The sequence below is a fragment of the Kogia breviceps genome, chromosome 1, assembly GCF_026419965.1.
Source record: "Kogia breviceps isolate mKogBre1 chromosome 1, mKogBre1 haplotype 1, whole genome shotgun sequence".
Classification (NCBI taxonomy): Eukaryota; Metazoa; Chordata; class Mammalia; order Artiodactyla; family Physeteridae; genus Kogia; species Kogia breviceps.
In genome coordinates, this window is record NC_081310.1 from 199,389,472 (window position 1) to 199,417,415 (window position 27,944).

The window sequence follows — 27,944 nt, forward strand, 5'->3', positions numbered from 1 at the left end:
CGTCTACTGTGCCCCTCTTGTCTCATCTCAGCAAACTTAGCTGCCTGCGTTTGCTTGGACCATCACAAAGAGATGGGGAGGCCGCCTGACACAGAGAAACAGCCCCTGAATCCCCAGGAGGCCGGGTCTGGCCCAAGGCTGTGCTTACCGGTTCCCGTTAAACGTGGATTTGTACTCCCCGGCTGGGTGCAGCGTCTCGTCGGTGTACACGGGCACGGACGCCCGGACACACTCGTGCGAACACTGGAGGGTCTCGCTATAGGCCGTGAAGATGTCCAGGCTGCTGGGCACCCGGGCGGACGTGAAGTCCGTCAGGTTCTGGCAGCTCTCCTCCTGATGGTTCGCCTTCCGCTGGTGGCTGTTCCTACGAGGGTTCCCGCTCTGGGCGCAGCTGGAGGAGAGAGAAGTCAGGGTGGGAGTGGGGGGATGGGCAGACGCCGAGACCCACAAACATCTCCAGCGCTTACACTGTGGAACCTTTATCTCCAGGCGTTAATTATACATCGTTTAATATTAAATGGTAATTCCCAGCCTCTTCAGAAAGATCAACCACAATCAAGCAATCAGCTTTTTTTCAAAAAAAAAAATAAAATAAAATTTGAATTTTAAATGCGGCCATGATCGCAGGGAGGATTAGAAGGTAAGGGGTTGACCTGTGTTATCGGAGAGCGGAGGCCTGGTTTGGCCAAAGAATGCCAGCTGGGCAGAGGCGCTGACTCCGTTTCCCCGGGAACACCTGGATGGGATGGAAACTGCGATGGGTGCCCATGGGGAAAGCCACGTGCACAGGTTGGGGTGGCCGTCGTTCATTTGGAATGGACCATGCAATTATCTCTGGGGAGAGTTAAACCTGGGGAACGCTTATCCTCAGCCCCTCCTCTGCCCAGGCTCACAAGCTGGAAATGAAACTGGATCATCGGGATCTACGGAGAGAACTGTGCTTTGTGCCCCGTGAGTACCCACCTTAATTCCCTGTCCTTCTGGACCACAGACGCTTCCAGACGCTGTGTAGACCAGACACGGGGGGCCCACCCTTGTTGGCCGAGGGATTTGATGGGGAAGGTACGCAGGGACCCCTCCCAACCCCCGGAGGGGCAAGTTCACAAGGATGGAAGGAAGCGCTATCCCCACGGAGGAGGGAAGAGAGGAGGAGACACCTCCTCATCAGGACACCAGTTCTCCTCCTTTCCCCGCCCCCCCGTCACGCTCAGAGCCTTTGCGAAGCGCGGGGGTTCTGCAAGGGGGCGGGAGTGTGAGCCCGTCTCCCCGTAAATTGTGTTAACTCCCTGCCTTGTCTTCCCAATGAGAGAAATTCTGATTGCTGGTGGGGAGACCCACCCATAAATGAAGGTAAGGAGATGGATGTGAAAGCCAGGGCCCCCCCCCGCAAGGTCACAGAACCACTCATCCACCGCCCCGAGTCATCCTTCCCAAAGGACTCTTTGAGGGTTTGCCGTAAACCCCAAAGTGTGGGCAAACCGAGAGGAAGCTTGCCTGCCTATTACACAGTCACAGAGTCCGAGGCCTCCTTTGGGGGAGGGGCTTTCCCTCACCAAGATGGCCAGTGTGGGGCTGGACCCCCGCGACAGCCGTGTGGTCCAGGGCTCCGCAGCCCCTTCTCTGGACAGCCAGCCTTGCCCGCGGTGCCCTGCTGGGAGCTCACAGATACCCTCGTCACCTGCCCCAGAAAATGCCCCGGGGCCTGGGATTGCCCGCCGCCATCGGGAGCGTCAAGGCCTCGCTGGTCTGTTCTGGGGTGATGCCACGCCCCTCCCCATCCTCTCTAATCCTGGAGACGGCTCTCTCTCTCGTGCATTTCCACGCATTTCCGTTACCTGGAGGCTCCAGGGCAGCTCCCTGCCATCAGCCTGCCTGACTTCCTACCACCGCTCAGCAGGGGGACGGTTTGGGTGTTATGACTCTACGAGGGCCGTTCCGCTTCGATGTTAACAGGAGCCTCCTTTGCTGGAGGAGCGAGTGCAGGCAGACAGGGGCCTGGGAGGCGTGCGAGCGGCAGGGTTACCGCCAGAGCTCCCCGATTTTCCCAGGGGTGTAGCAGGTGTGTATGCCAGCCAAGGCCAACCTCAAAGTAGGCCAACTTCCAGGAGGAACTAGGCAAAGACAGGCCGCCTGGAGCAAAGCAGTAACCTAGTTCAGCAGACACAGAACGGCTGTCAGAAGAAGGCAGGAGAAAGAGACCAGGACAGCCCAGGACAGGGAGGGCCAGGCAGGGAGGCAGCCCGGGCTGCTGGTGGGAAATAAGGAAAAACGCGCTGGGAGGGTGACATTCAAAGGGGCACCGGAATCCAAGGGATGGGCTTTGGGAAGGGGACACCTGCCGCCTGAGGAACTAAGTCAAGGAGGCCGGGCTCATGAGCTGCAAAGAAAAAGCCAGCAGAAGGGCCGTGTCAGGGAGCGACCCCCTCTCACCAGCCAGCCAGGCTGCCCGGGGCAAAGGTGAGCAGGTTTAGCAGATCAGGAGCTGCATGCTCTTCTCCATCCCAAGCAGAGGAACAATTCCCCGGGCTGTGAGCCGAGATCGTGTTTGAAGAGTAAGGACTTTCCTGTGCGTGCTTCCCCGGGGAGCCCTACTGATCCCCGTTTCCAGGCCAGAAGGGCCGAGGATCCTTACCAGTTTTTTAAGACAAGAGTTGTAATCAGAGCAGCTATGACCATGATGAGGGAGACGGTGATGGTGATGATCTGATGGACCGCCAAACCTGGAAACAGAGAAAGGGGGAGGGGTGCAATGAAACCAGGGGCGTGAGATGAAGGGGCCCAGGAACGGGGGTGTGCCGACCTGTCCCATCAATCCGGCTCTGAATCCCGGGTCCACCACGTGCACACACCCTGGCGGGGGGGGCCACGCTGACAGGGCCTGCCAGATGCTGTGGGTACCGGGGCTGCTCTCACCTGGACTCTCTCGGTCCCCGAGCTATGACCCGGCCCCTGGCAGCTGTGTCCCTTCTTGCATCTGCCGCGCCCTTCACCTGGCACAGGTAAGCACTGTCACCCCTCCTTTCTCTCCTCCCAACCTAGTCAAGTCCTGCTCCTCAAGCCTGGGCACCAGGGCAGCTGGCCTGCAAGTGGGAGCAGGGTTTGGCCAGACCCAGGAGGAGCCAGGATGGCCCAGGATCTACTGGGAAGGTGGGGAAGAAGGACATGTATGTTGACACCCTTATAGACTCAGGCACTTGGATCACTGGGGAGCATCTTCCCCTTTCCAGAATACTTTCCAAGAAGTTCACTGCCAGATGAGCTTCCGGGGAATAAAAGATCCAGGCCCAGCAGCAGATGCTTCCCGAAGTCCCAGAAGAGGATCTGCAGTCTGGCCTCGCGCCTCCGTCTCCACTTGTGTGTGTATACGTGGCGGGGGGAGGGGGCAGGGGAAATGGCAGGACAGGGACGGCAGGACTGGCCACTCCGGAAGCAGTCAGAGCCCTGACCGAGAGCTGTCTGCAAACCCCACATGAGGACCAGGCTGGCAGAGGACAGGAATTCTCTCCTCTGCCCCCCTCCTCCTGCATCGTCTTTCATCAACCACAGATGCAGAGGGAGAGAGAAAAGACAGGCCGGTAACACCTCTGGTCCCCTCCCTGGCTAGGTTCCTGACAATTCATCTGTTACATCCTTTCTGGGATGTGGACACTAGGGCTGAATCTGATGGTCAGTGAGGGACACTTGAAAGGTCCAGGGCTCTGGCCCCACCCTCCTCCCGTCAGCAAGAACCACACCTAAGGAGCTGGGGGCTAAATGCTGTGAGGGGCTCTGCAGAGACCCCAGCAAGGGGCAGCACCCTGCCCCCTGGGAGTGCTGACTCTCCATGTGCTTTCACCTCCACCATCAGAGCATCTGTCTCTCTCCACTCCTGACATCCATGTGCAGAGGCCTACCCGTCACACCTGAGAACCCGGCGTGTCCTGGGGTGAGAACACCGCACGTGCATGGTCCGGTGTGGAGGGTTTCAGAGTGTAAGGTTTTTCTGGCGGCCCCTCAAGGACACAGTCTCACAAACAGGTGTTATACCTCTCTACCGAATATGATCCTCATGGGGGGGGAGCTGTTAATACATGATTCAAAGTTGGCATGACCAGAAAACAAGCTTTCTCTTCCTGGCGGCCTCGCTTCCAGGCTATTTCTGTTTGTCCCAAGGAATTCCCTTCCCTAGTCCACAGGATAAGGCACCACTCGGAAAACTGGAGAAAATCCATGAATGCCATGGGCCTCCCTTCATTCATTCTTTTATCCACTGATTCAAGAATAGTTTACTGAGCACCTATTGCATGCTAGTCAGTGACAGTTTTGACTAACTCAGCCATGGTGTCCACCCTCAGGAACAGATTCTCTGGTGCCCATTTTTTAAAGTGGCAAAGCTCACTGTTGGTTCTGGCCAATGGCTTCCCATGCACCTGTGCCCAATATGTGGTGATTATGATGGTAGTGATGTTGATGATGGTGGTGATGATTATGATGATGATAATGAAAGTGGTGATGATGATAATGTTGATGGTGCTGTTACTGATGGTGATATTGATGATGGAGTTGGTGATAGTGGTGATGTTGAGAAAGTGGTGATGATGGTGATGATGGTGATGATGATGGTGATGGTGATGATGGTGATGATGGTTGATGGTGATGATGCTTGATGGTGATGATGGTGATGGTGGTGATGATGGTGATGGTGATGATGGTGATGATGGTTGATGGTGGTGATGGTTGATGGTGGTGATGATGGTTGATGGTGATGATGATGATGGTGGTGATGGTTGATGGTGATGATGGTGATGGTGGTGATGGTTGATGGTGATGATGGTGATGATGGTGATGATGGTGATGGTGATGATGATGATGGTGATGGTGATGGTGATGATGGTGATGGTGGTGATGATGGTGACGGTGATGATGATGATGATGGTGGTGATGATGGTGATGATGGTGAAGATGATGGTGATGATGGTGATGGTGATGATGGTGATGATGGTGATGGTGATGATGGTGATGATGGTGATGGTGATGATGGTGATGATGGTGATGGTGATGATGATGATGGTGATGGTGGTGATGATGATGGTGATGATGGTGATGGTGATGATGGTGATGATGATGATGATGGTGGTGATGATGGTGATGATGGTGAAGATGATGGTGATGATGGTGATGGTGATGATGGTGATGATGGTGATGATGGTGATGATGGTGAAGATGATGGTGATGATGGTTGATGGTGGTGATGATGGTGATGATGCTACTGATAGTGATTATAATGATGAAAGTGGTGATACTGCTGCTGCTGCTGATGGTGATGATGATAATGGTGATGGTGGTGATGATGATGGTGATATGATGCTGGTGATGGTGATGATGGTGGGAGTGATGATGGTGGTGATACTGATGGTGATAATGAAGGTGATCGTGATCATAATGATGTTGGTAGTGATGATGATGATCACAGGGACGCTCAACAAGTATTAGCAATTGTCAGGTGTGTATTATCCCATTTATTCAAGGCAACAACCCTCAGAGGCAGATACAATCATCATAAATTATGGAAGTGAAAATCATCTGGGCAAGTTTGTGTAAATTCCTTGGGTCATATAGAACGTGCTGGTTCCAAAGCCCATACTAAGAGCAGTAGTATTGTATGATTTTGAGCTCAGACTTTGTTCATCTCAGTTTTGGCTTTGATCTGGGGTCCTTGCATCTTCCAAGACAGAGGCTGGCACCTCTACCCTCTATATTCTTGAGGAGAATAATCTTCTAAATTATGGAGGCTGGTGCTTGAGCCTAACCACCCCTTCCATGGATAGATCTCTTAAGGAGTGCTCCAGGCTCATTCCAAAAGCCTCTCGGCCATCTAGGCAGGTCACACCCTCAAACTCCATGGCAAGAACTAAACCATTGTTTCTTGGGCTAAACATGCCATCTTCTAGGTCAGGACAATTCAACATCTATGGAGTGTTAAACGAGCACACTGAATGTGAATGAGCCGACGCGAGTAGTAGGGATTTGTCCAACTTCAGGCCAAGCCCAGCTAGAGGCACTGAGAGTTCCCTTGGAAGAGCAGGGCACTCTGTGGTCCATGCCCTAATGTCTTCAGGGCCAGAGAAGGCCCAGGCCACCACCAGATTTTTGACTTCACATCTTGTTACCCAGGTAATTCTTCTGTTGAGTTGAGTATTTGCAGTGACCAAAGTCCTTGGAAGGGAAGTGTTCCATGAACAGCTGTATCTTAGATGTTTAATTCTCTCCCACTCCCTCTGTGGGTGAGGATGGGAAAGCATTGATTCTTTCCTTCTGGTGGGTGAAAGAAACTGAGGCCCAGAGGAGAAGACAGTTGGCTCAAGGGACCCCCTCACTGACAACTGCAAGTATATAAGACCAGCCCTTTGCCTGAGGTTCTCATGAATCTTTGAGGACCTTAAGAAAGAGCCAAATCTTCACCATCTTTATATTCACCCCTATACCCCCGCCACACACACATAATGCCTGACACAGTACCTTAACAACAGTAGCTGTGTGGCATATTATTAAATTGAAACCTGAAAAGTAGAGAATAAAAAACTAGAGGAGCAGGGAGAAAGGTAATGACATAATTCCAGTATCTGCCTTATTCTGGAGGTCCTTCTCCTGCCTTCTGTGTGAAATTTCTCCATAGGACTTGCCAAGTTAAAATTTGGGAAAAAAATGATATGTAGGTTAATAACCAGCTAGGATCATCTGGGAGGAAATGCAACAATAATATAACAGCTATGCTCTCTGGAAAGACTTCTCTATGCCTGTCTTCACACCTGTGATCAATTTAATCCACTGCCCATCCTGCAGAGCCAGGACACAAGGCAATTCTCTACACTGGAGTTCCAGGGAAAAATCAAACATCGAACTCCAGATGAACAAATCTGTAACCACATTCTTGGTAATAAAACTGGTTAGAGGCAAACTCCTTACTGCTCCTCACGTACTTTTCTTGCAGAGCAAACAAACAGCCTTGTGCTTCCACGCCTGGCCCATGAATTTTGATGGGTCACTGGGCCCCAGGCATAAGGAATCGATGGCTACAAGAAGACCCCACAACCCCATAGTCATGAAAGTTGAACAAGGACTGGGTAAGAATGATATTTGTAGGAAGCAGATTGGAAGATGGAAACCCCATAAGAATGCCTCATCTTTTCCTCTCTTCGGGAGGTCGCTCCTAAGAAGATAATAGAACCACTCATGAGAAGCTGGGTAGTGTTTCAAGCATCTGTCCTATCCTTCAGGCCTCCCCAAATGCCAGGAGTTGTTTCCCCATCTTTGTAAGTCCCTTAAGTTTGTGTGGATCCTGGGTAGGCAAACCTTGACATGAAGAGCCAGATAGTAAATATTTTAGGCTCTGCGGGTAGTATGGTTTCTGTTGCAACTTCTCAACCCTGCATAAGAGAAGCCGTGGGTCATAGGCACACCAATAGGCATAGCTGTGTGCCAATAACACTTTATTCACAAAAACAAACAATGGCCAGATTTGGCTCCTGGGCTATAGTTTGCAGACCCTGATTTAGGTGAATAGCTGAAGGTGGTGTGGACGATCAATTAAATAGAATCTATTTTGAATGGTTGGTTAAAGCTGGGACTCAAACTCCCAACTTTTGGTTCTGTAGAAACTTCCTGCTCTACAATCAAAGGTCTACAGTCTTCTGAGATCTTCACTGGCCACTGTCAAGGTAATTTCAAAGACAGCCAAGCCTCTGTCTTATCAAGTGGGTCCATAACAACCAGCAGTGGGCAATTTCACCCTACTGGGTATGTCCATGTGAAGCCAGCTTGAGAATAGACCACTCTGTGTGATAATCAATAACAGGATTCTTGATTTTTTAGAGAGTGAAGATCAGTGAGAATCTTACCAATTGAGCCCCTCCAATGGCCCTCAGAAATAAATCAGCTATGTGTCTATCTCAATTTTTCCATCAGGGTTGAAAAGAAACCTAATTAAGACAGTAAGGACCTACTGTATAGCACAGGGAACTCTACTCTGTACCCTGTAATGACCTATATGGGAAAAGAATCTATAAAAGAGTGGATATGTGTATATGTATAACTGATTCACTTGGCTGTACAGCAGAAACTAACACAACATTGTAAATTAACTATGCTCCAATAAAAATTAATTTAAAAAATGTTCAGATCATAGAATCCTTGCATTGAGAGAGACCTTACCCCACTGGTCTATGGACAGGGCTTTCCCTGCCACAGATGGGACTGTTCTTAAGAGGACATCCTCCAAAATTCTCTTCTTCTTGAATAATTTCTCTCAACACTCACACCAGTTGTTCCCTCTGGTCAGCTCTTTGGTGCTCATTAAATAATGCAGACAGGAACATCTGTGCCATAAACTTTACTGATCCTGGGCAAGGCCATCCTCGAACAGCCTCTGTGCCAGCTGTTGGGTGGGATGTGATTGGGTTGACAAGGTGGTTACTTTAAGGGAACGTGCACTCTAGACCCCTAAGAAAGGGGAAAAAACAACCCACTTTCTCCTCTCCACCTTCCAAGGTCAATATTGAATTAATCTTCAAACTCTTTGCCATTCAGACATGGTTCCAGAACACACAGCAAGCTGTGTGGGGAGTCTTGCTTCCCTTTCCTGACAGGTGTGATTGTTCCTGCTAATTTAGGGGTTCTTTCTGCTCCTGGTAATTGCCACTGTATACTAATGTGCTAGGAATCAGCTGCCATGCAGATAATGAAAAATTATACCCAGAATAATGGATGACGACAGATGGATTACCAAGCGCTGCATCAATCAATAGGGCTTTTATGGTTATATTTGTGGTGGTTTGTAATAAGATCAGGTCCTGAAGATTGATGGGGAAATTGGTAATCCATCTCTGGGTCTGGATGAGTTTCTTACTAAATGGAGCCGAATTCACTGCCCATGTGAGGAATCAACCCCTGTAGGACCTTCCCTCCAGTCCTGGAGGGGTGGCCTAGGCTCATCTGGTGGTGGGTACTCTTGGATGGAGGGAGGAACAAGGGCCTGGAGTTGAGGTAAAGAGATGGCATTTCTGGGTTTATAGTGGCTCATTTACAAAGCAGGGCTCTCGTGCGCCTGCATTATGGAAACAAAGACCCATTGACAAATGCATCCAAGAATGTCTGTCTCCAGGAGTTGGACAGGTGACAGTGAGTGCCCGCAATGCCAATTCCACCGCAAAGAGACCATTCCTTTTCCACAAACACTGCAAAATTTTGACTGCACAGGACGTCTTTGACAAATGGTCTCTGGGAACATGGTGAAGCTCTCAGCGTTCATGGAGGGACAGGCGAGAGGCCGGCCCCATTTTCTTGAGGAAGAGGCACCCCAAGGATGAGGGGCTCTTTCTGAGGCAGTCGGCCACCTGGGGGGTGGGGGACAGGCTGTTGAGGGAAAATGCACCTTCTAAAACCAGAGCATTCACAGAAAAACAAGGGCACCTGCTTGGTGGTGGGGTCACAACGACACCATTTTCTGAGTGAGCCTGAAGAGCCTTCCACGGGGTGAGTGATGGACATGCTTGAAGCCAAGACTCTGCTGAGATGATGTGTCCACCCCTTGGAAGTCCCTCCAGCCTAGGGCAGGACATCAGTGGAGAGAACACAGGCTCACCCAGGAAACAGCTGTGCTGACACCTCAAGGAATCACCCCATAAGGACCTCAAAGCCAGGCTGCCACCATGGTGGCAGACACCATGGTGTCTGAACATGTCAGAAGGCACAGGGGATGGGGGTGGTCCCACTGGCATCTAGTGGGTAGAGATCAAAGATGCTGGCAGACATCCTACAATGCACAGGACGGCCCCATAAGAAAGAAAGATCTGGACCCAAACATCAAAGGTGCTGAGGCTGGCTGCTAACAGGAGAAATGCATGAACAACAAGAAACGGGCATCCACTCCTCAAACCCACGTTGCACCATCTGAACTGACTTCCCCAGACACCATCATTGAGGTAGCATGAGGTTGGTGGGTCAGACACATCCTGAGATGACACCCTCTGTGGCTGCAACATGAGAAATATGGTCCTTTCCCTGTTATGCCCCCTCTTCTCCCTTCAGCCCCATCCTCACTAATAGCAGAGATGGGGCTGAGGGCAGGGGTGCAGGACTGACTCACGGGCCGCAGAGCCAATCCATGCAGTGAAGTGACTCTAGCTGGCAGTGATGCCACCCGTGGTTCTCAGTGAATTAGTTCACATGTAGCTCAGCACCACTGAGTGAAGTGGGTACAAAAATGCTCCCCGTTTCCACAGGGAGGTTGCCCAGTGCAGCCTGGGAGGTCTCCAAGGCCACTCTCAGGTTCAATAATTCCCTAGAAGGACCCACATCATGGAACAAAGCTGTTATACTCCAGGTATGGTTGATTACAGTTAAAGGCTACAGATGAAAGTCAGCAACGGGATGAGTCCAGGAGAGATCAGGAGCTTCCAGCCATCCTGCCAGTGGAGGCATGGACAGCACTAATTCCTTCCAGTGACCATATGGTGACAACATGCCATGGGTATGGCTGGCCACTGAAGCTCCCCTGAGCCTGGCTGTCCGGATTCTTGGTTGGCGCTTGGTCATGTCCACATGGCTGACTTCCCACGTGGCTGGCCTTGGTTTCCAGCCCGTCCAGAGGTCGAGCTGACACAGTATCCCAAGGTCCCCACCGTAAATCCCCTTATTAGCATAGACTATGTGCCCTGTCCAAGGTCCCAGGTAAACAAAGACCCTCCTATCAGGCAGGACATTCCAAGGGCTGAGGGGTTACCTCCCAGGAGGTGGGGTCAAGAAATTTCCTTTGAGGGCTTCCCTGGTGGCATAGTGGTTAAGAGTCTGCCTGCCAATGCAGGAGACACAGGTTCGAGCCCTGCTCTGGGAAGATCCCACATACTGTGGAGCAGCTAAGCCTGTGCACCACAACTACTGAGCCTGCGCCCTAGAGCCCACGAGCCACAACTACTGAGCCCACATGCTGCATCTACTGCAGCCTGTGTGCTCTAGAGCCTGTGCTTGGCAAAAAGAGAAGCCACCGCAAGGAGGAGCCCGCGCACCGCAACGAAGAGCAGCCTCCCCCTCCCGCCGCAACTAGAGAAAACCTGCGTGCAGCAACGAAGACCCAACACAGCCAAAAATAATAAATTAAAATAAATAAATTTTAAAAAAAGAGAAATTTCCTTTGAGCAAGCTTAACCCTTTATGCACACACAGCCGAGGCTCAGCAAACACGGGACCTGAACCCAAGCAGGCTTTCTTCGGGCCTGCGCTTTAGCTGCTCCCCTGCATAGCCCACCGGAGAACCGCTGTCCTTTCTCTGCATGCATTGGCCAGTGGCTGTGGAACCATGGTCCTGGGATGATGACATGCACTCTGCTGTCTACAGCCTCCAAAAGGGACTTGAAGTTGGATAACGTCCCCTGACATTAGGCTCAACTCACGCTGTCCCATCCCTGCGTTGGCCACATCTGGGGGCAAGTTCCTCAGCTGAGAACTTCCTTCGCTTTTGGAGACTTGAACTTGAGAACCCAGTGCTGCAGATGAGGAGACGGAGGGAGACTGGGGCCTGACACGGTCACACGGCAGCCAGATCTAGACCCCAGCGGATGCATCCAGCTACCTTCACTCTTCTCAGCACCGTCTTCTCAGCCAAATCTCAGCTCTGTCCCTTCTCAACCCGAAGGGTAAGCTCTGCCCATTCAGACCTGGGATCTTAGGGAGGGTGGGGTGCGGGGCACAGAGAGCTTGGGAGACCCCCACTTACGGGCAGCAGGGTTTGCTCCACGTTATGGGGCTGAATTGTGCCCCCTCACTCCAAAGGCAGATGCTGAAGCCCTGATCCCTAGAACTCGAACGTGTTTGGAAATAGGGTCGTTGCAGCCATAATTCGTTAAGATGCAGTCATGCTGGAGGAGGGTGGCCCCTAATCCAATATGACTGGCGTCCTCGTCAACAGGGGAAATTTGGACACAGACACACGCAGGGAGAAGACCGGAGCGATGCCGCCACAAGCCAAGGATCTACTGGAAGCCAGGAGAGAGCCCAGGACGGACGCTTCCCCAGCACCTTCAGAGGGAGCACGGCCCTGCCAACACTGGCCTCCACTTCTGGCCTCCAGAACAGACAGAGGATAAACTCTGTCGTTTAAACACCCCCAGACTGTGAGACAGTATCATGGAGGCCCCAGGAAGCTACTACACCTTCTGAGCTTTGTGACACTCAGGCATGCCAGGGGGTCAGTTAGGGTCGGGGGGCCCAGAGCCTCCCCGCTACATTTGTAAAATCACGATCCACCTCACAGCTGACTTCAGAGCCACAGTCTCTTTTTCTTTTTTTTTTTTTTTGCCTCCCTCACCCTACAACCTTCAGCCAGTCCTCCAACTGGGCCATCACACTGGGAGGTGGCCGTGCACTCAGAGGCTTGGTCTTAACCGCACACTTCACGAGTCCCAGGACAGCCGACACTGGGACACGTGACCTGGTCTCTCTGTAGTGGATTGAACAGTGTCCCCCCCAGAATCCACGTAAGCCCAGAACCTCAGAATAAGACCTTATTTGGAAATCGGGTCTTTACAGATTTAACGAATGACTTAAGGATCTGGAGACGATGTTATCCTAGATCCAGGGCGTGCCCTCAAGGCACAGCCTGGTTATCCCTTATAAGGCACACAGGAGAAGAGGACACAGAGAGGACAGGGAAGAAATCCACGTGAAGATGGAAGCAGAGGTCAGAGAGATGCGGCCATAAGACGAGGAACTGCAGGTGCCAGGAGCTGGAGCACACAAGGAGGTACCCTCCCTGGATCCTCCGGAGGGAGCGCGGCCCTGAAGACACCCTGACATTGGCTCCTGGTCTCCAGACCTTTGAGAACACATCTGTGTAACTTTACACCCCCAGCCTGTGCCCCAGGACACAGACACACTCGCTTTGCCTCAGTTTCCTCATTTGCAGAAAGATCCCGGGGAAGGTTTATTCGGGGAATACAGGCAGTCATTAGCTGCTCTTTCCTTAAGGGCAGGCATCTTCCTTGTGCAACTGTGAGGCTGGTCCTGGACAGCCCTGCTTCTTCTCTCCCCCATGGAAACGAATTCCCGCTGGAGATGGTGTTAAATGCAGACCCTGACTCAGCCGGCCTCCCGCCCAAGAGGCTGAGATCCTGCGTCTCACCTGCTCCTGGGGCCACTGATGCCACATTCAGCATAGCAATGCCTTGAAGCAGAGGTCAGAAAACTGGGCCACGTCCCGCCCACTGCCTGACATTGTAAATAAAGTTTTATTGGCACACGTCCATTCATTTCCATGTTGTCTAAGGGTGCCTTTGTGCTACAAAGGCAGAGTTGAGTGGTATGGCCCAAAAGCCTAAAATATTTTCTGTGTAGCCCTTTATGAGAAAGTTTGGGACCCCTGCCCTAGGGGACAGCACCAGAGTGCATGTGGCACAACTGGAGGGGTGGGTGGGCAGCTAGGGAGCGTGAGAGGGGACCTCTGTGACCCTGCCCACCCTCTTCTCATGTGCCTCCCCTGCTGCATGACCCCATGGGTCAGAGGGTAGAGCCATAGGGTCGCACCTTTCAGAAAGTGGCAAAGGCTCGGGAGGGTTTCTGAACTGCATTTAATGGCTATGCATGTGGGTCACCCATGGAAGCCACACCCCATCCATCTGGCTGCTCGCTTGGACTCCGATTCAGTGGGCAGCAGCAACCAGGATGCTGAAGGGGGCCCAAGAAATGTGCCCCCAGCCTGGGGCCCTGGCCACCCCAGACATGAGGGTCAGATCCGCTCATTAATGGCAGTATTGTTTCCGGCAAAAAGGCAAGATCCTTTTTGACCCATCTCCTAGAGAAATGGAAATGAAAACAAAAATAAACAAATGGGACCTAATGAAACTTAAAAGCTTTTGCACAGCAAAGGAAACCATAAACAAGACCAAAAGACAACCCTCAGAATGGGAGAAAACAGTTGCAAATGAAGCAACTGACAAAGGATTCATCTCCAAAATTTATAAGCAACTCATGCAGCTCAATAACAAAAAAACAAACAACCCAATCCAAAAATGGGCGGAAGAACTAAATAGACATTTCTCCAAAGATATACAGATTGCCAACAAACACATGAAAGAATGCTCAACATCATTAATCGTTAGAGAAATGCAAATCAAAACTACAATGAGATATCATCTCACACCGGTCAGAATGGCCATCATCAAAAACTCTAGAAACAATAAATGCTGGAGAGGGTGTGGAGAAAAAGGGAACGCTCTTGCACTGCTGGTGGGAATGTAAATTGATACAGCCACTATGGAGAACAGTATGGAGGTTCCTTAAAAAACTACAAATAGAACTACCATATGACCCAGCAATGCCACTACTGGGCATATACCCTGAGAAAACCATAATTCAAAAAGTCATGTACCAAAATGTTCACTGCAGCTCTATTTACAATAGCCAGGACATGGAAGCAACCTAAGTGTCCATCAACAGATGAATGGATAAGGAAGATGTGGCACATATATACAATGGAATATTACTCAGCCATAAAAAGAAATGAAACTGAGTTATTTATAATGAGGTGGATGGACCTGGAGTCTGTCATACAGAGTGAAGTAAGTCAGAAGGAGAAAAACAAATACCGTATGCTAACACATATATATGGAATCTAAGAAAAAAAAATGTCATGAAGAGATTGGTGGTAGGACGGGAATAAAACACAGACCTACTAGAGCATGGACTTGAGCATATGGGGAGGGGGAAGGGTAAGCTGTGACGAAGTGAGAGAGTGACATGGACATATAGACACTACCAGATGTAAAACAGATAGCTAGCAAGAAGCAGCCGCATAGCACAGGGAGGTCAGCTCAGTGCTTTGTGACCACCTAGAGGGGTGGGATAGGGAGGGTGGGAGGGAGGGAGACGCAAGAGGGAAGAGATATGGGAACATATGTATATGTATAACTGATTCACTTTGTTGTACAGCAGAAACTAACACACCATTGTAGAACAGTTATACTCCAATAAAGATGTTAAAAAATAATAAATAAATAAATAAATAAATAAATATTAAAAAAAAAAAAGGTCAGTCCCCGAGGGAAATGCAAACCATGCAGAGGGGATGGAGTCCTAAACTTCCAGGCAGTGTGCACATCCGGGCGTCTTAAGTGTGTCACCGTCCCCACCTCTCCCGTGTTGCTTGCTGATGCCCCCCCAGAATGTGCAGGCTCATATAGGTACACACGTGCACACGCACACAGGGCATGCACGCTCACATGTGTGCGCATACACTTATCCCCTTGAAGAACAGAAGCAGCTGATATTCAGCTTTGAGCTCAGTAGCCAATATGGAAATGACCCATTTCCTTCGCTGAACTCCCAAGAGCATTTGAATATTTCAACAAAGGAAGGCAGGCTGGGGAGGGGTGGGGGGGCAGCCAGTGGTATTGCCTGATGCTAAGGAGAGGTGGTGCGGTGGGGAGGGGGTGGGGGAGGGGAGGGGGCTGCAGAGGGCCACACACTGTGCCCCACCAGCCAGCACTTCCAAGAGCACAGGACCTTCTGCCGTCAGAGCGGCATGGTCCCGGGCCCCCGGCAGCTGGAGCTCTGGGTCCCACGTGTCAGCTGCAAAGTCTGTGACTAGATTACTCGTCATCAGAACCGGCCCCCACCATCGGGACGGAGTCTATATTTAGCCCATAGAACGGTGAATGGCTCAAACCTCTAGGCAAAGAGTGAGGCCTGCCCCCCTCCCCGCCCCCTCCCCCGGAGCCACCCTCACGATGTCACCTTCAGGTTCCCGTTTTGCAGGCCACGCGCCCTGCGCTGCCAGGGCTCCGGACCAGGAGGTGGCGCACAGTAGGTGTGTGGAGGATAGCGGCTCACATCCTGGTGATCGTGACCCCGGAGTCTGGGCAGAGGCTCAGGCTGCCTTCCTGGCACAGGAGAGGGCTGGGCATGCCGGCTCAGAGCGTGGCCCAGAACAGACTCCCTATAAACGTGCTCCAAATAAACAGAAGGACCAGTGCTGCATCCGTATCAGAAAGCCCCAGGGGGCCGGGAACGGTGGCAATCACGGGACAGCGACAGGTGTAATAATGAACTCCGCCACGTTTGGACCTGGCTGGACTTGCATTCCGACCTCAGCTCTGGAGCTTCGAGCTTCCTACCTTCGGAATTGCTCTGAAGGTTGCGGATGACCCACTAGCCTGGTGCCCACTGCAGTGCGGGTGCCACCGCTGCTCCTGGCCCAAGGTCTTGGGTACAGGGAAGAGCGTGTCTGGGACTTGGCTCTGAGAACATGATTTCAGATGGAAGCTGCCCGCTGATTCCTGCATCCTCCAGGGTCACTCATGAGAACGCCTTCTGCGCTCAGGCCGTCGGGGGGGCGGGGAAACACCGTCATCAAGCAGTGGCACGTGATATGCCCTTTGATGAGCGAGGCAGGATGGCGCCACGACTCTGTGCTCTGCCTGCAGGACCTCAGACGACCACCCATCATTTCCCTGGTCCCACGCAGGCCCTGACCGGCCCCCAATGAGACAGGATCGAAGGGTGACACCTCATCTGCAGGCGGTCCCTGCTAGGTAGGGAAGTGCCACAGGCACATTCAGGGGCTCTTTATTGAGGAGCTACTATGTGCGGGCACTGGGCTAGGCGCTAAGCTGCAGCTGGGGACAAAAGCAGGCGTGTACCCACCCTGTGCACACTGCAGTCAGAGACTGAGGGGGCAGGTGTCACCCAACACGCTCAGAAATAACTGTGCTCTGTGACAAAGGCTCCAATGACAAGACGTACCGTGAGGGCCTATCATGAGCCAATCCAGGAAGGCACAGAAAGGGTCCCCAAGAGGCTGAGACCCCCAGACTAGCCCCCCGGCTGTGATGTCACCATGGTGGCCCCAAGTGTTCCTCCCTCCCTCCATCTTTGTCACTTGGAGTGCTCCTGTCACTCCCAGCCCCCAATATGGTGACCTGCCACAGCTCTCACCTCTGGGCTGGGCCAGTGATGCAACAGAGGCTGGACACGGGTTTATGTGCGAGGCTGGCTCCTTTGCATGTTGTTGTTGCCATGGGAATATGCCCAGGACACCACTGGGGGATGGGACACAGGTGGAGCAGAGCTGACAGCCTCAATCATGGGATGGAAGCCAGCCCAGATCAGCAGACAGAGCAACCCCAGCCATGTGCACGAACCCCAGGAATTTCCTGGTATGGCTGCATTCCCTGAGGTTTGGTGCTGTTTGTTATGTGGCACCTCTAGAGCCATGACTAACTGATACACTCGGTGAAGAGGGAAGGGGATGGTTCTTCCTGGGAAAGAGGAGGAACTGCATGGGTGAAGGTCAGAGTGGGATTTCCTGGGAGGCCTTGTGGCAGGAGTGATGAGGGGGATTATAGCTCCCTGAGGGGTGTGGTCGTTTCCCGTCCAGAGCTCAGAGAACCAGTCATCGGAGATGCTGCATCTAATTAATGCTCACAGACTTGTTCACTGTGATCACATCTCCGAAACAACTTATTATACATGAGCCTCAGGCTCTCCCTCCATGAACGCCAGGCTCTGACACACAGAATGAAGGGTGAGCACATGGGAGGATGGGTTTGATTTGCTTGGTAGAGAGAAGGGTGAGGGAGGGGGCCATGGGCCTCCTTAAGGCAGCCCACCTGAAGGGACCACCTTGCCTTCCCCAAAGGCTCTTCTCCGTGTTCCAAAAAAACAAGAATTCTGTGCGTGCAGCTTAGGCCCCTCCTAGAGATTTGTGACGCACAGGTTCGAGCATCCTCCAGAAAAGATGCCAATTTCAGAACGCTGGTTTAACCCAGCCTTCCCCAGATGCTGAGGAAGCTAAGTATCCACGGAGCTCGACAGAACGTGGGCTAAGGAGAGGAGCACGCACCCCGTCTTGTGGTTCTGCTGCTTTTCTCCAAATCCCGCTCACTTGCTGCTGCACCCTCGGCTGTCATCAAATGTTTGTGGGTGGAGACAAGGAACTCAATGTGGGAATCGCTGATCCATGGGGGACGATCTCTGTTGCCTAATCTTGGCTGGGACAAGCTAATGCTTTGGAGATTAAAAAGCCAGAGAAGTGCGTTCCGGGATTCCTGTCCACGACAAACCCGCCCAGAGCATCTGGAGCACAGGGTCCCAGGCTCCAAGCCAGGCAGCCATACATTCAGCCCTGGCTGAGCTGCTTTCTTCTTGCTTCTCCTGGTTTGGGGCCCTGCCTGGGCCACTGCTCTATTTCTACATTGAGAATCATTCCATTGATGTAGGGAACAAAACCCCATCTGTGACAGCCTTTCTGTGAGTTCTCAGCCAAACTTTCAGGGTTAGACTGAGCCTGAGGGGCAGGGTGGGAAGGTCTGGCCCAGTCTCCATGTAGCACTGTGCTAAGCTTGCAGACAGAGTCCAGCCCAGAGGCCCAGCTGGCTCTCAGGTCTGCCTTCAAAACCCACTGACAGTGTCATCGGAGCCAGCAGGAGAGAGATGGTCATCCCCAGGTTCCATTAAAACCTCTTCGTAGCCAGAAAGTTTGGGGAAATTCCAATGCAATGTTTTTTTTTCAATTTAGAAGATATCATTTAAATTTTTTTAACATCTTTATTGGAGTATAATTGCTTTACAGTGGTGTGTTGGTTTCTGCTGTATAACGAAGTGAATCAGTTATACATATACATATATTCCCATATCCCCTCCCTGTTGCGTCTCCCTCCCACCTTCCCTATCCCACCCCTCTAGGTGGTCACAGAGCACCCAGCTGATCTCCCTATGCTATGTGGCTGCTTCCCACTAGCTATGTATTTTACGTTTGGTAGTGTATATATGTCCATGCCACTCTCTCACTTCGTCACAGCTTACCCTTCCCCCTCCCCGTGTCCTCAAGTCCACGCTCTAGTAGGTCTGTGTCTTCATTCCCATCTTACCCCTAGGCTCTTCATGACATTTTTTTCCCTTAGATTCCATATATATGTTAGCATACGGTATTTGTTTTTCTCTTTCTGACTTACTTCACTCTGTATGCCGTACTCTAGGTCCATCCACCTCCCTACAAATAACTCAATTTTGTTTCTTTTTATGGCTGAGTAATATTCCATTGTATATATGTGCTACGTCTTCTTTATCCATTCATCTGTTGATGGACACTTAGGTTGCTTCCATCTCCTGGCTATTGTAAATAGAGCTGCAATGAACATCGTGGTACGTGACTCTTTTTGAATTATGGTTTTCTCAGGGTATATGCCCAGTAGTGGGATTCCTGGGTCACATGGTAGTTCTATTTGTAGTTTTTTAAGGAACCTCCATACTGTTCTCCATAGTGGCTGTATCAATTCACATTCCCACCAGCAGTACAAGAGTGTTCCCTTTTCCCCACACCCTCTCCAGTTTGATGGGGGTGGTGGGGGGTATTAGAGAGCAGGGGAAAGGCATGCACTCCCAGCACCAGCTGCCCACTTTTGAAAGGCTTCTCCGTGGGGAATATCCTTAAATCCAAATAGCTGGCTGCTGCAGTCTTTATGCTGCTAACTACCATTCTGTTAAGACACTAAACAAAGAGCCACATTTAAAGGGCCCCATACCACCATCTCCACCCATCAGCCCTGCCCAGCCCTCCCGCTGACCTCAGGTGGTGGTTTGATGCCCGTCCTCCCACCAGGATGGGAGCAGACCATGCCTGTAGTATACTGCAGGGAGGGGCACTAGGAGAGAAACACACCCACCCAAGGCAGGGCCACCTGCCAGTCCTGCTGGGAAGCACCTGGCCCAGGTTGGGCTAGGCCTCCCTCTGCATCTTGCCTCTCTGAGGTTGCTGCAAGGTCAGGACATAAAAGGCCCAGGCAGTGATGGCTTTGGGACCAGTCCCCGTGATGCCAGGGGAGCAGGGAGGAAGGCCTTATGGTGGGAGGCCCGGGGGAGGGGAGGAAGAAGGAAACTGATGGGAAAACAGCAGTTCTTGGCTTTGCTCTGGGGTCCCTGCAACATTCCAACTCATGGTTCTCAAGACAGGCTTTCAGAGCACAAGCCTGAGGCCCCATCAGACAGCACAAGCAGAAACAGAAAGATGTTCAAGTTCAGTCTGTGAAGCCAGAAGCCAGGAATTTCCTGAGAGTTCAGAGAACAGAAGAGGCATTATCCTCCCACCTCCCCAGATGACAGCTGTTTGGAGTCAAGGAGGCATCTGTGGGCTACAGACATAACAGAGGCTGAAACCTTCCAAGTAGGATGGCTTTCCAGAAAGATGGTAACCCGGCTTCCAGTCTCATGATTGCAACCTTGCTGCCTGAGGAAGAGCCTCTAAGCAGGGGTCTGCAGACACTTCCTGCAAAGGGCCAGAGGTTAAAGTTTAGGCTTCGTGGCCCATATAGTCCTCACTGCAACCATTCACCTCTGCCATTGTAGCTCAAAGCTGCCTCAGACCAACGCAAGCAAACAGGTGGGGCTGTGTCCAAAGAAAAAGTGGACACTGACATTCACATTTCAGATAATATTCTCATATTATGAAATAATATCTTTTTGATTTTTTTCCCAACCATTCAAATGTGTTTTTAAAAAAACATTCTTAGCTCCTGTAACGTACAAAAGCAGAAAACAGGTAGGGTTTTGGTGCACAGGCTGTAGTTTGGCAACCTCTAGTCTAAAGCTTCAAATGATCTCTATAGCTTTTCAGATACAATGTCCAGCATCTAACACAAGATTACCAGACACAACAGGGGATAGGACCCAATGCACAAAAATCAAGAGAGAAAAACAAAATAACAGACAGAAAAAGTAGTCTCCTAGAATATTCAGGTTTTGTAGTTATCAGACACCACATTTCAAATAACAGTGACTAATCTCTTATTAAAGAAAACAGATTACAAGATGGAGCATTTCAAGAGAGAACTGGGTAAATACTAATATCTTATATATAAAGAATGCATATGAATAATTTATATATTTATGCACAAATAACACATGTGAATTTTTTTGAAGAAAACAGAATATACTCCTGCTAATTCCTATGTGATCGGCCTTGGGCAGCTCTTGCTTCCTTTTGGGGTCCTGGTTTCCCCATCTGTGTAGTGGGGAACTAGGCCTACACTGTGGTCCTTATCCAGATGTTCTTCTGAGCCTTGACACTGTACCTTCTAGGGGGTCGAGAAGGATGAATAAGGAGGCTTTGGGGTCCCCACTTCTGTTCACACTGTACTGCTCCCTTTCAACCCGTTCTCCATACTGCAGATAGTAGATTTCACTAAAAAGCACTTTGAAAATTTTGGGTTGATTAGTGCACGAGGGTCTTTCCAGAAGCAAAGAAGTATGATTCTGTGAAAGGAGGAGATGCAAGATCTTCAGAGGCAGGGATGTGGGACGATCAGAAAAGGCCATGGAAAAGGACCTGTTGGGTGGCCAGAGCGAAGGCCATGTGTGGCTAAGGAGCCCCCAGGTCACTGGTGGCAGGAAGTCTGTGCAAAAGGCATGAGGAGCCCTGGGCAGAACGGGACCCACTGGCACCCCTGCATCAGGATGTGTCGTCCCCAGCTCTGCAAGTTCTCCCTCTACCCTGAGGACCTAGCCTTTGTCTCACGCCTTGAATTCCACCCTTTAGCTCCTGGGCTTTGACAGGCAAACCCTCCTTGGAAGACTGAACCATGCAGGTGACTGTGATTGGGTGGGGCATGGGGGGCGTGGGAGGTCAAGGTCTTTTCTTAGCGACACAAGGGATTCGGAGAAGCAAGAAAGTCCCGGGTCCTGATGTACCTGGCGATGTCGAGAAGCCGAGGAAGGATGGGGGCTGACCCTCACGGAGAGCTCCACGCCAGGAATCGCACCCGGCTCCTTCCTACTTATAGCCAGTGCAGACGCTACCACATGACAGGCGGTCCTCCTGGTTGGTTGAGCACCTGCTATGTGCCAGGTGGACCACCTAGTCCTCCCCGCTCTGCAGGACGGCCAACACAGGGCGCACGGAGTTTGCGTGGGAGCCCTCCCTGGCCAACCCTGGCAGGTCTCAGCACCCTGATCGCCGTCTCCACACCGACCGTGCTGTGGCGCCCTCTCTTACCGAGACCCCTCACCTTCTACATTCTTGCCTCTGCTGGGATCTCCCTGGGGAAGTTCTGAGCCCCTCATGCACAAAACACACCCGTCCCTTCCTGCCCCTCCTTTGGACACTGACACACTGTGGCTTCACCTCTCGTGTATCTCGTGGCGTCTCCTCCGCCCACCGAGCCCTGCACTCTGCCTGGTGGCTTCCCTGGCTGGCTCACCCTGTCACCCTGCGGGCACTGATCCCCATCCAGCAGGACAGCAGCAAGCGGGGGCAGGAGTAGGTCTGTTCGCATTAGGGGCCAGAGGGCGGCCGAGTCTGGAAACTAGGCCCCCATCCAGCCCCACAGCCACTGTGTCCAGAGTCACCCATGCACTCAGCTTCTGCCCAGGCCGGGCTGGCGTGTCAGGGCCCAGGGACCGGCCCTTATCACACAGGAAGTGGGAACACATTTTTCAGAGAGCAGGGATGCTTTTCCCTTGCGTTTTGTTTCAACTGCCTTCCGCCCTCCTGGGTGAAATACCGTCCTCTCTGCTGTCCAGGAGCCTGCTCCGCTCTTCAGAGGAAAAGGCCAAGTCCAGTGTAAAGCTGGGGAACAGACACCCCAGACAGACAGGCAAGGCCGCAAGTGTGAGCCGTGTCCAGACTGGCACTCCCTGGCGGTGGGCGGGTCCCCGCCCTGCCGGCTCCTGCCCGCACCCCCAGGAGAGAGCGCTGCATCCCAGGCCCGTCACGTGACCCGATTTCTGGACCTGAATGGAATTAGAACACTCGTTCACGGCTGCCCCACGTACTGCGCTGGACGAAGCTGGCAAAGTCCTTCTCTCTCTCTCTCTGTGTGTGTGTCTCTCTCTGTCTCTCAGAAGGTCAGACCCCCTCCCTCACTTCCTTTCGATCCAATCAGACTTGACAGCAGGGCTCCTCCCACGGTGACGGAGGACGAGGCTTCTCACGGGAGGTTTGAGGCTCCCTGCGTCCCCTCACCCTTCACGGTGGCACGCGCCCCGCTTCAGCCACCCCCAGGGACCCGCTACAAAGGATGGGGCAGGTGCCTCCGTCCATCGGCACGACGGCTGCCATGTGTGCCGTTCACTCCAGGTTTGCTGGAAAACCACTTGAGAAGTTACAAGGATGATGAGGTCAGCTGTCGAGTCCCTTTGGTCACCTCCTGTCTCCTCCGTCTTTGGCGCAAAAGCCTGGAGGGCAGCGAGGCCACCAGGCAGCCCTGCCTTGACGGCTTGAGGTGCGTGCACGCTTCCAGCGCGTCCCCCTGGCACACGTGGGTACGCGCACGGGCAGACAAGGCGCAGCACACGCACGACGGGCAGGAATCAGAGTTAACGGGGTTGAAACAGCAGAGCCCTTCGGGCGGCACCGTGTGTGGTCGTGGGTGCCTGGAACGTGACGCGGGTTGAGAAACGGTGCTGCAGGCTGCATGGTGCCCCCCTTGGAAGACAGGGTGAGGTCTGAGCCCCCCGTGCCTCGGAATGAGACCTTATTCGGAAACAGGGTCATGACAGAGGTAATCGGCTACGAGAGGGCACACCGGAGCAGAGTGGCCTCTGATCCCATGGGACTGGTGCCCTTACGGGAACAGGCGAGGGCGCACAAAGACGCACGGAGAGAAAATGGCCGCGTGACCACAGAGGCAGCGATCAGAGTGTCTTGGCTCCGAGCCGAGGGTCACCTGGCAGTGGGAGAGGCAGCGTCCCCCGCTAGGGCGCTCGCAGAGAGCACGGCCCTGCCATCACCTCCATCTTGATCTTGGCCTCCGGGCTCTGAGAGCCTGTCTCTGTCGTTTGAAGCCTCCCTCGCCCCAGCCCCGTCCGTGGCGCTTCGTCACGGAAGCCACAAGAAACTAACGCAAACAGTGAAGGCTGGATTCTGGCCTCAGGCAGCCAAGTGTCCACGGAAGGGGCTTCTGGAAAGAGGCCCGGGATGGACCTGACACGGACATGCTCGTCTGCTGGCAGCACGGAGCAAAAGCCCCTGCTACCCTTGGCCCCATACGCAGGCCCTCCGCCCCAGCAGCACAGCGACCACAGGGACACAGCCCCTCCCGACATGGCGCAGGGTCACCCACGGCCACCAGCTGCCTCATCAACCAAACTCCCCATGGGGGGAGGCAGGTTCTCGAGCTGGGGAGCATTTCCAGAAGCCAAGCTGTGACCAACCAAACGAACAGGCAAAACGAATTCTGGGGTTCATTCCGTTCAACCACTACCACCCCAGCCGGGTGCCCACTGAGCTGCAAAAGAAGGGAATTCGGTGGAAATAGTTGATGCCAAATATGCCGATTTTCCTCCGAAGCCATAAAGCCTATTTTCAGTCACGGTGTGAAATCAGCTTGCTGGCAGACTTGGAGCGGTCAGTGTAGGACAGGTTGGGTCCTTCCGCAGGGGACAGTGATGAGCTTCCATTTGCGGGGTCATGGCTGCACGCCAGGAGCTGGGAGGCAGAACACATAGCAGTGCTTCTTCTTGCAACAACGATCTTACAGAGTAGGTGTGGTGCGTTGAATGGTGCCACCCAAAGGTATATCTAATTCCTAAATACCTCTGAATGTGACCTTATTTGGAAACAGTCTTTGCAGTTGTAATTAGTTGAGGATCTCTGTCATCCTGGACTTAGGGTGGGCCCTAAACCAATGACAGGCATCCTTAGAAAAGGAAGGAGAGGGAGATTTGGGACAGCAGAGGCACAGGGAAGAAGCCCTGTGAAGACAGACGCGGAGATTGGAAAGGTGCAGCCACAAGCCAAGGACCGCCTGGAACTCACAGCAACTGGAAGAGGCAGGAAAGATCGTCCTCTGGAGCCTCTGGAGGGAGCCCAGCCCTGCCCACACCTTGATTTAGGAGTTCTGGCCTCCAGAGCTGTGGAATGGTACTTCTCTGTTTATTTTAAGGGCCCCGTTTGTGGTGACTTGTCACAGCAGACTTTGCTGTCCTCGCTCTGTAAGGAGGGAAGGGAGCAGGGCCCGGTTGTTCCGACTCAGCTCAGCATGATTTCAAAACCCAGACTCTCTCCACAGGCCCTCAAGTCCCAGCCAAGCACTGAGCAGGCCACTTGCCCAGCGGCAGAGGGGCGTGGGGCAAGGACTTCATCTAAGACAATGAGTTTCCCAGGACCCGAGGCCTCTGCTACTGGACTCCCCCTAAGGTGCAGGAATGACCCGCCGACTCTGGACTCGGAGCCAAAAGCAAAAGGGAGGGATGCTCACAGTTTTTGGCGGCAGCGTTTCGTCCCCCATCCTTTGCGCTCCGCCCGGGCGCTCCGGGAGCTCCGAGACATGCATAACTCATTCCCCGGGCGTAAATCAATCGTGAGACACACAGCTCACGGGCAGCAGGAGGGGCCCAGCAGAAGGAGGAGGGGCCCCCCTCACACCCCTTTCTCAGGGTTGTACTTTATTATTTCCTAATCAAAACACCCAGACCTGTACCTGCTGTCAAAGTTGGAAGGCAGGGGCTGCAATGCCTCCAAAGGCGTGGAGAGAAGCCTAAGTTTCAAAATAGGAGAGAAAACAAAGAAGCCAGAACACCTGCTCCCAGCTCAGAAGAAGGAGGCCGAATCGTCCCTGAGCCGTTTCCGTACACGTGAGCTAAGCGGAGGCCCCGGAACAATTTAGGAAATCTAAGGAGTCTAAGTCACCCTAGACTCTCCAACCAACTCCAGACCTTGGAGGGTCTCTGACGACCATTTGTTATCATTACACATTGTTATTTAGCCCGATTGCCTGTGATTATTCTGATTATTTCAATTCCAGCAGCGGAGGGGAAAAGCAGCTGCAGGTTCCACTGGGATTGCCTCCTTTTTTCCTTCCAGGGAGACTCTGAAGTGTTCTCTCCCTGGTGTGGTGGCACCAGCTCAAGGTGGGGAGATGGGGTCTGGACCCCAGGCCCCACCCAGGTCCGCCTCCCCCGAAGTCCCTGTGACCCACATGTTCTCTTTCCCACCACGTCATGGTGGCGCCTCCACCCTCGGGCAAACCACTGTGCTTGGCCAGAGGCTGCAACCTGTCTTTGTGTGTGCACAACGTGGGTGCCGGTGCACGCGTGCCTGTGCGCACTGCATGCCTCTGGCTGGGCACACCAGCGTGCACGGTGCGTGTGCACACACGTGCCTGCATCTGCATGCGGATCCGCACTCCCCTCTCTGCGCAGCTGGGGCAGGCCTGCGTCCATCTCCAAGGGCCCTCAGCACCACGCTCTCTGATAGAGTTCAATAATTGCTCTGCTGATTGATTCATTGACCTTGGACAAACCACTTAAATTCGCAGCCTACTCATCTGCCGGAGGAGAAAATGTGTGAGAGTCCTTTAAAAATCACGAAGCATTATACAGATATAAGGATTATACTGGGGGCTGGGAACGGTAAGAACGGCTACAGCCAGCAACTGGGAGCCAAGGCTCCTTCTGGGTCTAAACCCACATGCACGTAACCGCCCTGGACAAAGTTACCGAGGTCCTCAGAGGGCCCATTTGGTCCACACACTCTGCTGTTCCTCGGGGACCCAGTGGCGTTGACCGGAAGCCGTGTGTCTCTGCACTGTCTTCTCCCCCACTCTCCTCAGCCTGTCCAGACAGATCCCAAATAAGACAGCCGACAGCTTCACCTCCCGTCCCGAGACGCAATCCAGCCTCCAGAGCGCTCGGGGGACCGTCCAGCACTCCGCAGCCCCACCTTCTCCCGTAATTATACCATCAAGACTGAATCAGCACACGAGCATTATTGAAATCAGGAGACCAATTATTCCCAAATCAAGTTTGAGTAGGTAAGTCAGGAATTGTTCTTGGCGAGGCCTCCGACACATGGGGTTGAACCAACCTGACCTTCCCTGTGCGAATCCGCCCCAGCTGCCCAGAGCACTTAAAGGTTCAGGTCAACACCTAAAAGACAAACTCTTTGCAGAGGAGAGGCTGGGGGAAGAGTTAGAGGGAACCATTCGGGCCCACCTATCCCGAGCTCCCTTCAAGACCTCAGCATTTGCCCAATGGCCTGCTGCTAATGAATGAATGAGCGAACACATAGACACATGGGAGGGTGGGTACGTGGGGAGGGCAGGTACACGTGCCTGCGGTTTCCGTAACGTTTGTTTTCCCTGTTTTTCCGCCCTCGCGGAGCCCTCTTCCCCTTATTCCCTACACCCCCAGACACCATCTCACGGCGCCATCACGGTCCTCCTCCCCCAGCCCTGCGTCTGCGCCACCACACACAGGCTCCTGGCGAAGCAGCGCTGGGTTTCCGACCTTCGCTTGCACCACCTCTGTCCTATATGCCCTGTTGCCCCAGGGACTCTGATGACGTTCTGATAACCCAACAATGAGAAGCCCAAGTGACCCCATGGGTCCCGCAGCACAGAACACATTTCTTCTTTAACAAGAGCCTCTCATGCCTGGCCTGGGGCAGATGTCACCGGGGACGCGGGGACCCCCTGCAACCGCCGTGAAGCCACATTTCAGGACCCCCGAGGCACATTCCGGAGGCAACTACGGAACTAGTATGGGGTCTCCGGGCACACGGGACCTGAGGGGCACCTCCCAGAACATGCCAGCACACCGATCTACCCTGTCTTTCCCGTCATTGCCTCACCTTTTGTGTGTGTTTTCCTATAAGGATGCAGTTACCAAAGGAAACAACTCATGTGGGAACGGCCTCTGAATTCCAGGGCTTTTAGCAAAGAGTAAAAGTATGGTCCGTGGCTGTGCTTTAACTGGGGATGGGTTCCCCTTTATGCCTTATGTTGATTCTAGTGGCAGGAACTTTCTTTCTTGTCTGCTTCTGTGTGCACATATGCAGGGAGAGGCTTGGGGAGGAACTGCAAAAGGTGATAGGCTTTTAGATTTAGTTATTTATTTTACTTTGCATTTTGAAACAATTTCAGACTTCGAGGAAAGGCTGCGAGGACAGGACAGACACCTAGGTGCCTTGTGCCCAGAGGCCC

General features: G+C 52.6%; 1 protein-coding gene across 6 annotated transcripts in view; it reads right to left on the reverse strand.

The window, feature by feature from the left end:
- The window catches only part of AJAP1 (adherens junctions associated protein 1), a 128,628-nt gene that overhangs the window by 18,266 nt on the left and 82,418 nt on the right, over positions 1-27,944 (reverse strand). For all 6 annotated transcript variants that reach the window (XM_067018718.1, XM_067018708.1, XM_067018702.1 and 3 more), the window contains exons 3-4: positions 2,633-2,720; positions 149-391 (exon numbers count right to left, since the gene is read on the reverse strand). In XM_067018718.1, the coding sequence (XP_066874819.1) occupies positions 149-391; positions 2,633-2,720 (331 nt within the window). The remainder of the gene's footprint in view (positions 1-148; positions 392-2,632; positions 2,721-27,944) is intronic.